At 49.6% G+C, this 17,639-nt stretch overlaps 2 protein-coding genes across 9 annotated transcripts in view; one reads left to right on the top strand and one right to left on the bottom strand.

Annotated features, from left to right (window-relative positions):
- Positions 1 to 17,639, bottom strand: part of LOC127058850 (aldo-keto reductase family 1 member C3-like) — a 202,559-nt gene that overhangs the window by 58,220 nt on the left and 126,700 nt on the right. The gene's annotated exons all lie outside the window — the stretch shown is intronic.
- Positions 16,352 to 17,639, top strand: part of LOC127058943 (aldo-keto reductase family 1 member B1-like) — a 172,035-nt gene continuing 170,747 nt past the window's right edge. For all 3 annotated transcript variants that reach the window (XM_050969470.1, XM_050969460.1, XM_050969450.1), the window contains exon 1: positions 16,352 to 16,539. In XM_050969470.1, coding sequence (XP_050825427.1) covers positions 16,474 to 16,539 — 66 coding nt within the window. In that variant the 5' untranslated portion in view covers positions 16,352 to 16,473. The remainder of the gene's footprint in view (positions 16,540 to 17,639) is intronic.

A 17,639-nucleotide genomic window follows, 5' to 3' on the forward strand; every position in this document is an offset into this window, starting at 1 on the left:
CACTATCAACTTTAATTAATGAGAAAGATATCTTGTAGAGTTTCTTTTTTGGTGATTAATAAATTTAACTGATTCTGAAATTAAACAGAGGCAAACTTGTCAAGTGATTTGCATTGTGGGCATTCACCCAAGAATGCTGCACAGAAGAGACATTAAAAAGGACGATTACACTCAGTGAAAAGACCGTTTACACTAAACACCACCGAACTTGGTGAATAACATTAGGGCATAACACTGTTAACAATTTGAACAACAACTACTGATCACAAGAACTCTTTGGGTCTAGATGGATTCTACTGCCTGTGACCCCACATATTCTTGCAGAAGAGCCATAGCAGGGATTCTAAAGTCTTTAAGGCTCATGGTTCTCAATTGTCGTTATTATTATTCTGACCCTGTGAGGTGAGGCTCTCTTTGGCCCTTAACTGGGTTCTCCAGAGCTTTCCCATAGCTCTCTCTTTTTGGGCTGCTCTTCATAGGGTGTTTCTTACTGATCTCCCCTCTTCAGAGGTGAGAGGATTCTTATCCTGGCCTAAGCCAAGCCATTCCTTCCCCAGGCTGAATTTCAGAACCCCCCCTGTCCTTTCAGGGCCAGAGAAGATGGCTCCCTCCAAATTCCATTCCTAAAGCAATCTGACTGGCTAAGAGGGACTGGGCTCTTCAGCAAAGCCTACTCTGAATCAAAGCTGCAGCAGTGCAGTGCCTTGCTGAAAAAAAAGACAGTCCTGGCCTCTTGTACAAGACCATTTTCTTTGTTTGATGGCACATTTCTTGCCCGCAAGCCCAATGGAGAAGCCTGCTGCATTTCCACCGTATTCAAATAGGAGCCTCAAACAGGTTTCAGAAGAGATTTTCTGAGGTAAAGCTTTTTCAGAAAAGGAATTAAAATGCAGACTCCTCAGAGAGTCCAATGTGACACAGAAATGTTTGGTACCATATTAAGTTTGGAGTCTCAGTCAATCTTTAGAAAGAATTTGAGGTAAATTTGTTCATAAGAAGCACAGACTCCACAGAAAGTCTAGTCAAAACCCATAATTGTTAAATTAGAAACTTAAAATAGGCCTTAAAAAGGGATTCTCTGAGGTAATTGGTTTTAGACTAGGAATTGAATGCTGGCACTTGCAAAGGCTTTCAGGGTGAGAGTGGCCTGCTGTATGCACAGATTGGGTCTCCGCATACATTTGGTTCCTTGGGGGAATATTTGAAACAAATTCCCTGGAGCACTTCAGTAGAGAGAAAGTGAATGCTTTCAAAGGACAGAGCCAGGCAATCATTAAGGGGCTGGCCACTAAACTGGGAGGTGCACATTAGCCAGTCAGCACATTAGCTACTGGCTGAAGCATGGCACACTGTTATGCTACATTTGTTCCTCGGAGGCACATGAGGGAAAGGAGGAGGGCTATGCTGTCCTCGGCTTAGAAATGGAGTAGACAATACATGGTGTATGAACCAAAGAGGATTGTCCTTAGCTTCACTGAATCACAGCAAATGCTCATCCTAAAAGTCTTCATGCACCTCTGTGAAAAGCCAAGGGGTGATTTTGAGAGGATGATCCACACAACCGCTCAATTCCTGTCAGCTTCCAATCTATCCTGGATTTACTTGTTCTTGATATGTCTCTAGAAGGATCCAAGACACCTTGAACCTCACCAAATCTGTTGCCTCGCAAAGGTCCCAGGATTTTAATGAGGAGAGCAACATATCTCCTTCCCCATGGACAGATGCATCCAAACTCAAATAGTGCTGATGGGGGATTGATGTCCCTCAGCCTACATGAGAGCTCTCAGGGTGGATAATACTGCATACCAGAATGACAAACATTTACTTAAGCCCTGAGCATGATGTGAGTCTGTGACTCTAAGCTGCAATTTACAGCCTTGGTAGCAATGTTTTCTGACACTTTCTGCAAACTCAGTATCTTATTCCTGACAGGACAGTTTGAGAGTGAAACCACTGAATCTGGATTCATCTCTGTTGAGAGGCAAAAAAACCCAAAAACTAATAATATTCACAGTGTCGGCGACTCTAACCCAGACAGCAAAGTTTGTTGTCTGACCGCGAGAGAGAAAGGCAACACCAGCAAGGTCCGATCAAAAGCTCTTTATTGACAAGTGCACGCATCAGTAGAAAGCGGCTCGTCTCCAGTGAGAACCAGCCTCTCTCTTTACATCTTAGCATAAGCCTATATAGACAGTTCCGTCGCATCACAAACAGGGCCAGTGCAAGGATATTTTGCACCCTAGGCGAAACTTCCATCTTGCGCCCCCTCCCCCCACAAAAAAAAATCACGTACATTATACACAATACGCGGTCACGAAATTGTGCCCCAGACCCTTTTTTTTTTTTTTAATCTGCCATGAGGCTGCATCAACTGTAAATGAAAAAAAATGAAATTTTATTCCTATCAGTCCTTTTTCTTATTCACTATTAAAAGTAAAGGATAGAGAATGCATGTCACTTACTATAATTAACTATTTGAATTTCATCAACTGTTTGATGTAAATATTGATTAAGAGATCAAGATAACTTTCCCTTAAAATTAAGCAATGTTGATTGTAATCAGAAATACACCTTTTTTAGTCACGTATATGTCCTTCCTTCATATCAAAATCTGACTGGGAGCGCTGCGGAACCCATTTTGCCTAACTCGCCATGCACCTCCAAATGATTAAAAACATCAAATGGTACAAACTCAATTTGAATGAAAAATTCCATTTTCTAACTAAATAGGTCACACACACTCAAATGGTTGCCAAGTGCTCTCTGTGGTGGTATGTTCATCTGCTCTAAATGCCTACTAACTTCCCTGTGAAAATAATCTTTGACTTTGATCCAATGAAAGTAGGATGGAAAAGCTCCCCCCGCAGAAGTCCTAAGACATGATGGCTGGATACATAAACAGACACCTGTCCCTCACAGGCACTACCTCATAAAAGACGGTTACTCACCTTTGTAACTGTTGTTCTTCGAGATGTGTTGCTCACATCCATTCCAGTTAGGTGTGCGCGCCGCGCGTGCACGTTCGTCGGAAACTTTTTACCCTAGCAACTCCAGTGGGCCGGCAGGTCGCCCCCTGGAGTGGCGCCGCCATGGCGCCCAATATATATCCCTGCTGGCCCACCCGCTCCTCGGTTCCTTCTTGCCGGCTACTCCGACAGTGGGGAAGGAGGGCGGGTGTGGAATGGATGTGAGCAACACATCTCGAAGAACAACAGTTACAAAGGTGAGTAACCGTCTTTTCTTCTTCGAGTGATTGCTCACATCCATTCCAGTTAGGTGAATCCCAAGCCATACCTAGGCGGTGGGGTCGGAGTGAGAAGTAGCGGCATGGAGCACTGCAGATCCGAAGGCCGCGTCCTCTCTGGACTGCTGGACCAGGGCGTAGTGGGAAGCAAAAGTGTGGACCGATGACCAGGTCGCTGCCCGACAGATTTCCTGGATGGGCACACGGGCGAGGAAAGCCAGCGACGACGCCTGCGCCCTGGTAGAATGCGCAGTCACACGGCCCGTAGGGACATGGGCCAAGTCATAGCAGGTCCTGATGCAGGACGTTACCCAAGAGGACAACCTCTGGGAGGAGATAGGAAGCCCTTTCATGCGGTCCGCTACTGCCACGAAAAGCTGGGGGGGATTTGCGGAAGGGCTTGGTCCTCTCCACGTAGAACGCGAGAGCCCTACGGACATCAAGCGAGTGGAGCTGCTGCTCCCTGCCTGAGGAGTGAGGTTTCGGGAAAAAAAACCGGGAGGAATATCTCTTGGTTGACGTGGAAGGCTGAGACCACCTTGGGGAGAAAAGCAGGGTGTGGTCTCAGCTGCACCTTGTCCTTGTGGAAGACCGTATATGGGGGGTCTACCACAAGAGCCCGGAGTTCCGACACCCGTCTAGCTGAGGTGATAGCTACTAGAAAGGCCATCTTCCAAGAGAGGTAAAGCAGGGAGCAAGTAGCTAACGGCTCAAAGGGGGGCCCCCATGAGCCGGGACAACACCAGGTTAGAGCAGGGGGACGGACGTTAGGGTATAAACGTTCCAGCCCCTTAAGGAATCTAGACGCCGTCGGGTGAGAAAAAACAGAGCGACCATCCGCACCCGGGTGAAAGGTGGAGATAGCTGCTAGGTGGACTCGCAACGACGATATGGCCAGACCTTGCCCTTTGAGGGACCAAATGTAGTCTAAGATGTCGGCTACCGAAACTCCAATAGGGCGGAGATTTCTCTCCACGCACCAACAGGAGAAGCGCTTCCATTTGGCCAAATATGTCGCTCTTGTGGACGGCTTCCTGCTGCCCAAGAGCACCTCCCTCACCGGCGTGGAACAGCGCAGCTCAGAGCCAGTCAGCCACGCAGGAGCCACGCCGCTAGGTGCAGCGACTGCAGGTCCGGGTGACAGAGGGTCCCGTGCTCCTGGGTAATCAGGTCCGGATGAAGGGGCAGGGGAACTGGGTCGGCTATGGTCAGGTCCAGCAGCATGGAGTACCAGTGCTGTCTGGGCCATGCCGGGGCTACCATGATCACGTGAGCCCTGTCCCTGCGCACCTTCAGAAGGACCCTGTGGACCAAAGGGAATGGGGGAAACGCATAGTACAGGTGGGTCGACCACTGGATGAGGAAGGCATCCGCTATCGACCCGGGCTCCCTGCCCTGAAAGGAGCAGAACGCTTGGCACTTCCTGTTTCCCTTGGACGCGAAGAGGTCCACACGGGGATAACCCCACCTCCGGAAGATGGAGAGGGCGACGTCTGGGCGAAGGGACCACTCGTGGGACAGGAAGGATCTGCTCAATCGATCCGCCAGCGTGTTCCGTACTCCGGGGAGGAAGGAAGCCATGAGGTGAATGGAGTGGGCTACACAAAAGTCCCAGAGTCGTATCGCCTCGTGGCACAGGGAGGAGGATCTGGTGCCGCCCTGCTTGTTGATATAATACATGGTCGTCGTGTTGTCGGTGAACACCGCGACACAGCGACCCTGAAGCTGATGACAGAACGTTTGACAAGCAAGACGGACCGCTCTCAACTCCCGCATGTTGATGTGTAGCCCCACCTCCTCCTGGGACCACAGGCCCTGCGTCCTCAGGGTCCCTAGGTGGGCCCCCCAGCCGAGATCTGAGGCATCCGTTGTTAGGGACACCGAGGGCTGAGATGGGTGGAAGGGGAGACCCGCACATAACACTGCCTGGTCTAGCCACCAGCCGAGAGAATCTAAGACCCTCTGGGGGATTGTGATTAACATATCTAGCGGCTGTCTTGTCAGCCTGTAATGACTGATGAGCCACAACTGGAGAGGCCTCATGCGGAGCCGAGCGTAATCGGTCACAAAAGTACAAGCCGCCATGTGGCCTAACAGGGTTAGACATGTCCTCACTGACGTTAAGGGGGCTGTCCGCAGCCGTTGCACGATCGCCGACAAGGCCTGGAACCGCTGCAATGGCAGCAAGGCCCTGCCTACAGTGGCGTCCAGGACGGCCCCGATGAATTCCACCCTTTGTGTGGGAACCAGGGTGGACTTGTCTGTGTTTACCAAGAGGCCCAGAGTGGCGAACATGTCGGTGATCACGCGGACATGGCTGCAGACTTGTTGTTCCGACGTGCCCCGAATCAACCAATCGTCCAGATACGGAAACACGTGGATACGACTGCGCCGAAGCTGCGCCACCACAACTGCCATGCATTTCGTAAACACCCTCGGGGCCGTGGACAAGCCAAATGGGAGGACTGCAAATTGATAATGAAGAGACCCCACAACGAAGCGAAGGAAACGTCTGTGACGTGGCCAGATGGCAATGTCGAGGGCGGCGTACCAGTCTCCCGGATCCAGGGATGGGATAATGGTCCCCAAGGATACCATGCGGAACTTCAACTTCACCAGGTACTTGTTGAGCTCTCGCAGGTCGAGGATAGGCCTGAGGCCCCCCTTGGCCTTGGGGATCAGGAAGTAGCGGGAATAAAACCCCTTGCCTTTCTCGTTCTCCGGCACCGCCTCTATAGCTCCTTTGCCGAGGAGCGTCTGCACCTCCTGCCGAAGGAATTGCTCGTGAGAGGGGTCCCTGAAGAGGGACGAGGAAGGGGGGCGGGGAGGAGGAAATGAAACAAACTGCAGGCGGTATCCCGACTGCACCGTGCGTAAGACCCAGCGGTCTGATGTTATTAGGGACCACGCTGGGAGGAAAAACGAAAGGCGGTTGGAAAACGGGGGGGAAGGATCCATTGGGGAAACTGTTACTGCGCCCTCGGGCACACCTTCAAAATGAAGGCTTAGGTCCAGGCGGGGGCTTAGAGGAGCCTTGGTTCTGCCCCCCTTGGTTCCCCGAGTGCCTGCGCCTTCCGTTCCTGCCGCGGCGCCTGTTAAGGTCCTGCCGCTGGCGGAACTGGGAATACGGCCTGCGCTGTTGTTGTTGTTGCTGCGGCCGGAAGGGTCTGCGTTGCGTCACTGGTGTGTGCATCCCAAGTGACCGCATGATAACTCGGTTGTCTTTCAGACTCTTGAGTCTGGGGTCTGTCTTGTCCGAGAATAAGCCTTGGCCTTCGAAAGGAAGGTCCTGTATAGTGTGCTGGAGCTCCGGCGGAAGGCCAGAAACCTGCAGCCAGGAGAGGCGACGCATTGTTACCCCCGACGCGAGGGTACGGGCAGCCGAGTCCGCAGCGTCCAAAGAGGCTTGCAAGGACGTGCGTGCGACCTTCTTGCCTTCCTCCAAGATGGCCGTAAACTCTTGGCGAGCATCTTGTGGCAGCAGCTCCTTGAATTTATCTGCTGCCACCCAGGAGTTGAAGGCGTATCTGCTCAGCAGGGCCTGCTGGTTGGAGACCCTGAGCTGCAGCGCCCCAGCCGAGTACACCTTACGGCCGAGGAGGTCCATCCGCCTGGCCTCCCTGGATTTGGGGGCTGGAGCCTCCTGGCCGTGACGCTCTTTATCGTTTACTGATTGGACCACCAGGGAACACGGAGTCGGGTGCACGTGGAGGTACTCGTAGCCCTTAGAAGGAGCCATGTACTTCCTCTCGACGCCCTTCGCAGTGGGAAGAATGGAGGCCGGAGACTGCCAGATGGTGTTGGCGTTGGCCTGGATGGTTCGTACGAACGGCAGGGCGACTCTGGTGGGAGCGTCTGCCGAGAGGATGGTCACAATTGGATCCTCTATCTCCGAGACCTCCTCGGCTTGCAGACTCAGATTTTGAGCTACTCGCCTGAGGAGGTCCTGGTGCGCCCTGAGGTCCAGCGGGGGGGGGGGGGGGGTTGGAGGAGGTCCCAGCCACCGCTTCATCCGGGGAGGAGGATGAGGAGACCCCCGGCAAGAGAGTGTCTAACGGCGGGTCTCCTTCGGCCCTCGCCTCTACCTCAGGAGCCAAAGCAGAGTCTTGATGCTTGGACCCTTCCTCCCCGTCCGGGGAGGGAGGGGGGCGAGACAACGAGGCTTCAGGTGCCCTGCGCTCCGCAGTCGCCGGCCTAGCAGGGAGCTGTTGGGGGCCCTGGGCCTGATGATATGCCCAGGGTGTCCAGAATCCCCATTGTTGCGGGCCTTGGTCCTGCTGTGGCGGATCGCTGAACAGCGCCGCCTGCCGGTCGGTTCCCAGCGCATACCCACTGTCCGTTAGCGAAGATACGGACGGCTGTCTAGAGGGCCATGGCGGGGCGGACCCTGGATGGTAAGGGTCTGCGCGGGCCGGCACGGACGATCTTCTCGGTGCCGGGGACCGGTGCCGGGAGTCATATCGGTGCCGGGACCGGGACCGGGTTCTGTCACGGTGCCGGGATCTGGACCGGTACCGGGCGCCGCTTCGGTGCCGGGATCGGGACCTGCCACCAGCTCGGTGCCGGGAGGTCGACCGGGACCGGGACCTGCCACCAGCTCGGTGCCGGGAGGTCGACCGGTGCGGCGAATGATGTCTGGATCGGCTCCTGGAATCGCGGTGCCGGTATCGGCGGCTGGAGACTGACCGCGATCGTCTTGATGTCGACCGGCGCCGCGAGTGCGACCGGTACCGCTGAGGGGAGCGGTGCCGGGACTGCGAGCGGCGGCGGGATCTGGAGCGACCGTGGCGTCGGGACCTGGATCGAGAACGTGAGTCCCGAGACGGTGCCGACATCATAGGCTTGCCTCTGGATACGACCCGCACCGGAGGTACCGTGGGTGGCAGCTGAGTGGGCTCAGTCATGGCTATGAGGTCCCGTGCCGAGGCGAAGGTCTCTGGTGTGGATGGCACCACTATCTCAACCCCAGATGTCATGGGGGAGCTTGGCGGCACCGGACTCGACGGACCCGCCGGGCCCGGAGTCGACGGTGCCGGCGGCGCCGCGGCCGATGTTGTGGCCGGGCGCTCCAGTCGGGTCTGCCTGGCCGGAGTAATAGACTTCGACGGCCTAGGCTCTGTCCCCGGTGCCGGAGAAGGTCGGTGCCGGGGAGTCTTCTCGGTGCCGGTGCGATCCGGTGCCGGCGCCGAGATCACGGCCTGCGAAGCCGCCGGGTCAAGTGCCGCCTCCATAAGGAGAGTCCGGAGCCTTTGATCCCTCTCCTTCTTTGTCCTTGGCTTAAAAGCCTTGCAGATGCGGCACTTGTCGGATCTGTGCGATTCCCCCAGGCACTTCAGGCACGCGTCGTGGGGATCGCTGGTAGGCATGGGCTTCTTGCAGGCCGCACACTGCTTGAAGCCCGGCGAACCAGGCATGAGCCCGGTGCCGGGAAGGGCTAAGCCCCCGGCGAAGAACTATTTACAAACTACTTAACTACTACTATCTACACTTAACAATCTAATTAACAACTACAATAGTGCTAGAGATAACGATAGAGAACAAGGAGAGCTAGGGACGTGGAGGACAGCTATGCCGCGCTCCACAGTTCCAACGACCGACACGGCGGTAAGAAGGAACTGAGGAGCGGGTGGGCCGGCAGGGATATATATTGGGCGCCATGGCGGCGCCACTCCAGGGGGCGACCTGCCGGCCCACTGGAGTTGCTAGGGTAAAAAGTTTCCGACGAACGTGCACGTGCGGCGCGCACACCTAACTGGAATGGATGTGAGCAATCACTCGAAGAAGAACATGCCAGTTTTGCTCAGGACAGAACATCACAGAGGAATATTATGCATTCAGTGGTCTCTACACTGGCCAAGCAACAGCACGACAACTAACCTAACCAGTCCATCCAACTTTTTGACTGCTTCTTGGGCACTGGTGAGGGGTAACGGTGCCAGACTGAGCCCGGTGATGGGTGCAGTACAAGTCTACAAACTGAGGCAAGGTGCTGGGCCTGGAGTCCTGCTGAGACTGCTGTCCTGCACCAAGTGGAGCACAGCCTCCATGAGGAGAGAACTCAAATAAATATCACGCTCCTTCTGCATGATTCCCCCAAGCACTTCTTCAGGCAGCTGCTATGGGGGTCACTCACAGGCTTGGGCCTGTCTGTTGCAGGCAAAACACAGCAGCAGGGCATAAAACTCAGACAGGGCTGCCCAGAGGACTCAGGGGGCCTTGGGCAAAGCAAAATTGGGGGCTCCTTCCATAAAACATTTGCAATACTATAGTAACATGTATTAGGAAATGTTACATTCAAAAATTATTTCACTAGTTATTTTTTACTTGTAATAATTTGAAAATACACTAAATACATTATTTAAAAACATTAAAAGCTGTAATGGTCTGTATACATTTGCAATTACATAATGGGCAGATGATGGGTGATTGTGATGGTTGGTACCAGTGGGCTGTCGCTGCCTGGGGGTGGTGCTGCTGTTGCCCAGGGCTGGGTGGGGAGCTGGGCTCTGGGTTCAGGGGTGCCTAGCTCACTGGGGCTGGGCTCAGGGATGTGGGGAAATGGGGTCAGGGTGGTATCCAGCTCAGAGGGGCTGGGCTTAGAGCTGGGAGTCAGGGCTGTGGGGGGGGATGGGGTTGAGGGGGGTGCCTGGGGGCACTGGGGCAGCTCAGCTCTGCAGGCTGCTGTTCTCTCCAGCCGCCCACACACAAGGGGAGCAGGAGCACAGGCGCCTGAGGCCGAGCTATGGGGAAGCACTTGCTTACCTTGCCCAGCATATGAGCGTCAGGGTCCTCTTTCTTCCGCCACTCCACCAGACCGCCGCTGAGGCTGTTTTCTTCTCCTGCCTCTCGCTGGGCTGATGTGGAGGCTGAGCCAGTGGGCAGCCGCCGCTTTCCTCCAGAAGCCCTTGTGTCGCGCCGTCGCAGGGCTCCTGCCACGTGCGCTAAGCAGAGCTGCGCAGCTCTGCCCAGCCGCCGCCACCTCCCGCCAGCAATGAGAAAAATTGCATAGGCTGGAGCCCCTGCTCTGGGAGGGAGAGGGATTCTGATTTCTGAGCCTCTGCTGGCAGCCCAGGGACTCCCCTGGGTCAGCGCGCCACCGGCAGCCTGACCCCCTGGGCTGCAGGCTGCTGCTGCGGCGCCCTGACCCGGGGGGACCCCCTAGGCTGCCGGCTGCAGCTCAGACTCCCTCTCTGTCCCAGCAGCAGTGGCTGCTCAACCATTTAAAAAAAATTGGGGGGCGCTTTTTGGTGCCCCCAAATCTCGGCGCCCTAGGCAACTGCCTAGTCCGCCTAAATGGTTGTACCGCCCTGATCATAAAGTATTTAACTGAGCAACCCACCCCCTTCTTCTAACAACTAGAAACTAGACACCTTTAGTACACATGCATGCCTAAAGTTAGAAATGTAGGGGAGTTAAAAACAAAGAACAAAACCAGGAGTGAAAACAAGGAGGCTGGGAAGCTAGGGCTCTCATCAGTTCTTCAAAAGATCTGCTCCTAACACAGCACATCTGGTACTATGCCAGGAATGCAGCCTCTCCCTTATCTCACTTTTTTCCCCAGCGCTTGTGAAACATGCTGCTTCTCAGTGTTTTTCCCACTCAGGGATTACACAAAAACCTCTAATAGCCTGACTTTGGTCAGGTTGTCATACCTTGCTTTTGTCTGTTATATTTTTATTCAGGCCTAACAACAGCGTACGTATTTTCTGAATACCAGTCATGGATTAACAGAGAAAATACCTGATAAATTTGTTTTTTCCCCTTCCTAGGAGACTGAACATACTTTGTTTGATTTATAATGGAAGAGAACAGCCAGATTTACAAACAAAGACTCAGCACAAATAAGACAGTGTTCTTAGATCCACCACAATGGGTACAGAGAGGGCATTTGATCATCTCAAAGTGTGAGTCAAATATCTGCATCAGATTAGTATTATATTACTATATGCAGCCAGGAAGTTAAAGAGCACCAAATGCTCACCTTCCTTGTTTAAAATGGTGATGGTGACAGCTGACAGGCAGGTTATGATATGGCTTCCAACATTGCTAACAGCTGAGGGCCTGAATTGGTGCTGGCAATAGTCAGAATTTTTTCAAAAAATTCTGAATGTAGATGGATCTACGTTCTCCAGCAGGACAAATAATTTTGTATCTGTTTTTGGTACTGCAATATATTTGGGTTACATGGGTGAGTTTCTTAGGGGTAAGATACTCTTAAGTAGAGCTGGGTGAATATTTGATGAATTTGTTTTTCATTGAAAAGTGCATTTTTTGAGACCCAAACTGTTTGTTGAATCCAGGTCAAATTCAGTGAATAGTTTCAGTTGAAAATTCTCTCTCATTTGGAACATTTTATTTTGACTTTTTTTATTTGAAATGCTTTGATTTAAAAATTTGACTATTTTTTAAAAAGTGCACACACAAAAAAGGTGAAACACCTCAAACTGCCTAATTCAAAGAAAAACTCAAAAAAAAATAGTGTTGAGCTGACAAAACACATTTTGGTGAACTCAGAATGAATCAAAAACTGAATGGACTTTAATGTTTTGGTCAATTCCAGATTTGAATTTTTGATTTGAAGAGAAGTTTTGAAAAAAGTTTTCCATTCTAATACAAAAATCCATTATTTGCTAAACTCTATTCCTGATAGAGTAGAACCTCAGAGTTATGAACTCTGAGAACAGAGGTTGTTCATAACTCTAAAGTGTTCGTAACTCTGAACAAAGTGTTATGGTTGTTCTTTCAAAAGTTTACAACTGAACATTGATTTAATACAGCTTCGAAACTTTACTATGCAGAAGAAAAATGCTGCTTTTAACCATCTTAATTTAAATGAAATAAGCACAGAAACTGTTTCTTTACCTTGTCAAATCTTTCTTTAAAAATTTCCCTTTTTTTAAGTAGTTTATATTTAACAGAGTCCTGTACTGCATTTGCCTTTTTTCTTCCTGTCTCTGCTGCTGACTGATCGCATACTTCCTGTTCCAAAGTGTGGTTGACTGGTCAGCTTGTAACTCTGGTGTTCATAGCTCTGAGGTTCTGGCCAAATTGCGGCTCCTTTACAGTTCAAGTGTGGCTTGCAGAGCCTCCCCCTCCCCGATACCTCCTGTTCTCCCCCTCACTACACACACTTGGGCAGGTGAAGCTCAGGGCTTCTTCCCTGCGGTGGGGTGATGGGGCTAGAGGCTTCTGCCAGAGACTAGTGGTGCCTGCTGAGAGTGGGGCGGGAACACAATTTAAAGCCCCCCCCCCCCAAACAGCTTGACTTATCTCTAAGCACACCCTCCCTTTTACCCTCAGCATCTCTCCCTGCAGCTCCCAGCTGTTTGCTGTTGCCTCTCCCTCTGGCTGCAGCTCCCAGTTTGCTGCCTCCAGCAGCTGCCACACAGGGAGGGGACCCGGCAGCACCATGTGACTGAAGGGGGCCAGTAAACCCTTGCAAAAATCTAGGGGGGCGGCACTTGACCCCACATGCTCCCACCATGTGTTGCCTCAGGCTCCTGCCCAGGGGAAAGGGGTGCCTCAAGGCTTCAGCCCTGTGAGAGATGTCTGCCACGGCTCCGGGCTTAAGCTCTGGGCCTCGGCAGGAGCACCGTGGCTCTCAAACTTCTGAAGCTTGTTGTATGTGGCTCGGAGGATCAGTAAGTTTGGCCACCCTAGTATAGTAACTCCTTGTGGAAGAGCAGAGAAGTGAGGGGTTAGGGGCAAGAGAGCGGAAAAGTGCAGAGGAAGATAAGGTAACTGGAAAAGGGGAAGTAATGCAATATGGATTTCCCAAAGGTAGATCATGCCAGACTAATCTGATTGCCTTGAGGAAAAAAGATTTTTTTTTAAGATAAGAGAAATGCAGTAGATTCAATATACTTGGAGTTCAGTAAAGCATTTGACATGGTAGCACCTGGGAAACTGAGTTAAATTAGACAAGTTAGGGATTAGGACAAGAATTGTAAGCAACTGGCTAAAGGGGAGAAGGCAATGGATTGTGCTAAAGGGTGACATATCAAACTGGAGGGAGATTCCTAGTGGAGTTCCTTAAGGATTGGACCTTGGTACAAAAAGTAGGAGTGTGCTAATGAAATTTGCTCATAATACGAAGTTGGGAGGCATCTATCATCAATAGAGAAAAGGATCTTAATATTATACAGAAATCTGGATGAAACTGTAGACTGGATTGACAGAAAAGAGATGAAATTCCAGCAGAACAAATGTTAGGTCATGTACCTAGGATCTAATAAGAAGAGTTTCTGCTTTAAGCCAGGGGCTTGTCAGTTGGAAGCAACAGAAGACGAGAGAGACCTGGTTGTGTTTGTTACTCACAAGAGGACTATGAACTATTAATGTGATGTACAAAGGAGGCAAATGCAATTCTAGGATGTATCAAGCCGGGAATTTCCAGCAGAGCTAGAGAAGTATTAATGCCATTGTGTAAGGATGGGTAAGATCTCATTTGCAATACTGTGTGCAAGTCTCATTACTCATGTTTGAAAAAGATGAATTCAAACCGGAAAGGTACAGAGAAGAGCTATAGGATGATCAGGGGTGCGGAAGGCCTATCTTATGATAGGAGTCTGGAAGAGCTTGGCTTGTTTAGCTTACCAAAAAGAAGGCTGGAAGGGTATATAATTGCTTTAAACACCATAGAATCAGATTATTAGGGTTGAAAGGGATCTCAGGTGATGTAGACCAACCCCCTGCTCAAAGCAGGGCCAATCCCCAAATGGCCCCCTCAAGGATTGAGCTCACAATCCTGGGTTTAGCAGGCCAATGCTCGCACCACTGAGCTATCCCTCCCCTGAGGGTGAAGGGCTATTTAAGATAAAGAATTGTTGGCACAAGAACAAATTCAGTCTGGAACTCCTCCTCTGAAGTTTTCTAACCATCAGAGGAGTGAAGTTCTGGAACAGCTTCCCAATAGGAATTGTGGGGACAAACAATTTTATTTGTTTTGAGAGAAAACTGGATAAATGCATGTGGGATTGTATGATGGGTTGCATGTGATGGTGAGGGACAGGGCTCAGCAGCCCTGGGGACTCTCTTCCAGTTTATGTCTCTTGTTCCTAAAGATTATGCTTTGCCAGTCACCCACAGGGGTTAGGAAGGGACTCCCTCCCTTCAATGTATTCTGTCTTTCCTCTGAAGCATCAGAGATGGCCATGGCTGGAGACTGGCACACCCTGTATAGAATCCTATGATTTGAGGCAGCACTGAGCACACTCTCTCACCTGCTCAGTTGGCTGGTTCTTGTTCACATACTCATAATGCAATCAGTTAGGTTCTATGGGGTCAGGTGGAATTCCTCCCCAGATAATATTTGCAAGGACTTTGGGGATTTTTGCCTTCCTCTGCAGCACGAGGAGTGGGTCGCTTGCTGGGAATATCTGGGCATCTCACTTAATCATTTCTTTGCCATTACAGAGACCTTTTGCAGCACTGTCCCTCCTACTCTTAGCCTTCTAATCTCATAACAATTTAGTCTCCTGTGGGCTGTAATACTTCAGTCTAATTTTGGTTGCTGGGTTTGGTGTGAGTACACTGGGTGGTGTTTGTGGCCTGTGCTATACAGGTGGTCAGATTAGGTGATCTGGTGGTTCCTTCTAGCTTTTAACTCTGACTTGAGCTCTGTGCAACTAACATCATAAGCAAGGCCATAGTGGGTCTGACCAGTAGTCCATCTAGCCTGATATTCTGTCTTCCAACAGTGGCCAATGCCAGATGTTTCAGAGGGAATGAATAGAACAGGGCAGTTACTGAGTGAGCCAGCCCCCTTTGCCCAGTCATAGCTAGCAGGAATCAGAGGTTTAGGAATACCCGAAGCATGGGGTTGCATCCCTGACCATCTTTGCTAATGCCATTGATGGACCTCTCCTCAGTGAGTTTATCCAATTCTTTTTTGAACCCAGTTATATTTTTAGTCTTCACAAAATCCCCTAGAAATGAGTTCCACAGGTTGACTGTGCATTGTGTTTAGTACTTCCTCTGTTTTGTTGAAACTTCATGCCTATAAGTTTCATTAGGTGACCCCTCATTCTTGTGTTGTGGAGAAAAAGTGTTTACCCCTTCACATCATTCATGATAAACTCCTGTTAGTCTTCTCTTTTCTAAAGATGAAGAGTCCCATGAAAGCTCATGCTCCAATACATCTGTTGGACTATAAGGTGCCACAGGACTGCTGCTTTTACAGTCCCAATCTTCTTAACCTCTTCTCATATGGTAGCTGTTCCATATCCCTGATCACTTTTGTTGCCATTCTTTCTACTCCCCTCCCCTCATTCTAATATAGTTTTTGGAGATGGGAAGACCAGAACTGCATGCAGTGTTTAAGGTGTGGGCATACCATGGATTTATATAGTGGCATTATGATATCTCCTGTCTTATCTAGCCCTTGCCTAATGGTTCCTAAAATTCTGTTCTTTGACTGCCACTGCACAGCAAGCAGATGTTTCCAAATAATTATCCACAACAACTCTCAAATCTTTCTTCAGTAGTAGATCTCATAATTTTGTATGTATAGTTGGGATTATATTTTCCCTTGTGCATTACTTGGCATTTATCATCACTGAAATTCATTTGCCATTTTGTTGCCCATTTCCCCACTTTTGAGAGAGCCCTTTATAACTCTTCACAGTCAGCTTTGGACTTCACTATCTTCAGTAATTTTGTATGACTTGCAACTTCCCCACATCACCATTTATCCCCTTTTCCAGATCATTTATGAATATGTTGAACACTGATCCCACTACTGATTCTTGGGGGACGCTGCTATTTACCTCTCCATTGTGAAAACGGACCATTTATTTATTCCTACCCTTTGTTTCCTGTCTGTTAATCAGTTACTGATCCATGACAAGACCTTCCCTCTTATTACTGCTCACTTTGCTTAAGAGACTTTGGTGAGGGACCATGTCAAAGGCTTTCTGCAAGTCAAATACACTATATCCACTGGATCACCTTGGCCCACTTGCTTATTAACATCCAAAGAATTCTAATCATACAAGGACACATACAAAACCTGCTGCAAACTGTAATTCTACAGGGCTTTGTAATTCTCCAAAGAGGAAGATGGACAAAGCAAAACCTCCACCTTCTGAGGCTTCAGTCTCCCTTCCTACTCCTATCTGCAGCCAATCACCAGAAAGCAGGTGGATGAAGAACCTCTTTAAGGCTTTTGCCAGGGTGCTGCCCATTCTTTTACAGTGGGGCATTCCAAAGGGAATTAGGACAGACAAGCCATGACAACCTACGTGGAACTGACCACAAAAGCAGAGATGCCTATCCTGGGATTAGGAACCTGGCAGGTAATGATGACACCCAACTACCCCAGTATTGAACATGTGCTTTTAGCAAAGCTAGTTTGTAACCTGTATGACACTATGAAAGTGCTACAGGTCATCAAGCCTGCTGCAGCGATCTCTCCAAGAGAGTGCAACTCCTACCTGGGAGCTTATGGGCTCTTGAAATTCTGCAGGTGTGACTGTTCAGTTACAGCTTTAAGCACTTGTCAAATCTTCTGAGTGAATATGTAGTGTTTGTGTGGAGATTTGCAGTTCTGATGTCCCTGAAAACTGTTTAATGTGTTATTTTCTTATACTCAATGCTCATCTGGTGGAATGAATTTAAGTATCATCTACTGTGATTAAAAATCAAAGTGGATTTACCAATGGAACTTTGTACTAACTACCATAGTTATGCATGGTACTTGCTAAACAAAACAGCTAGTACAAGTTCCTGGCCTGAGGATCTCACATTGCTGATTTGGGGTGTGGGAGAAGGGTTTGAGAGTCTATTTTGATTAATTTCCAAGTAGTAAAATGGACAAGTCTCCTAAAAATCTGCAACCTTAAAAGATGAAAGTTGTTCAGCCACATGTTCTATTAAAGCTCTGTAAAATATTACATTCTTTCCATATTTCCTCTTCAGGCACTGCTGATTCTCAATGTTTATATACTTTCCAGTTGTCATTCTCTGTGTGGGTCTAATCACAAAAGGTGCTAAGTGCCTTCAGCTCCCATTGACTCCAACGCTAATTGTGCATGCCTAGTACTTCTCAGGATGAGGCCCCTTAAATCATGTTACAATCCCATGCTTGTAATATGAGTTATCAGTGATGATTTGTGAAATCTTTGAATGAACCTGATAAGTGGGTCAGGCTGACTGGAAAGATGTTGGGATGCAATAAGCCCCTGGCACCTGCAAAAAAGCTTATCTAAATGCAATGAAAAATTCAAAGTTTGTTTCCACAAAAATCACTAGGGTTATTTTGTCAAGATTATTCAGTATTAATGTTCCCACAGCAACCTCAACTGTATCTGCATTACAACAGGATCTTTCTTTACAGTCACACTGTACTCAAATTGAAATGCTAAATACAATATACAGTAAATACAATGTAAATATA

The sequence above is a fragment of the Gopherus flavomarginatus genome, chromosome 1 (genome assembly GCF_025201925.1).
Source record: "Gopherus flavomarginatus isolate rGopFla2 chromosome 1, rGopFla2.mat.asm, whole genome shotgun sequence".
Lineage (NCBI taxonomy): Eukaryota > Metazoa > Chordata > Testudines > Testudinidae > Gopherus > Gopherus flavomarginatus.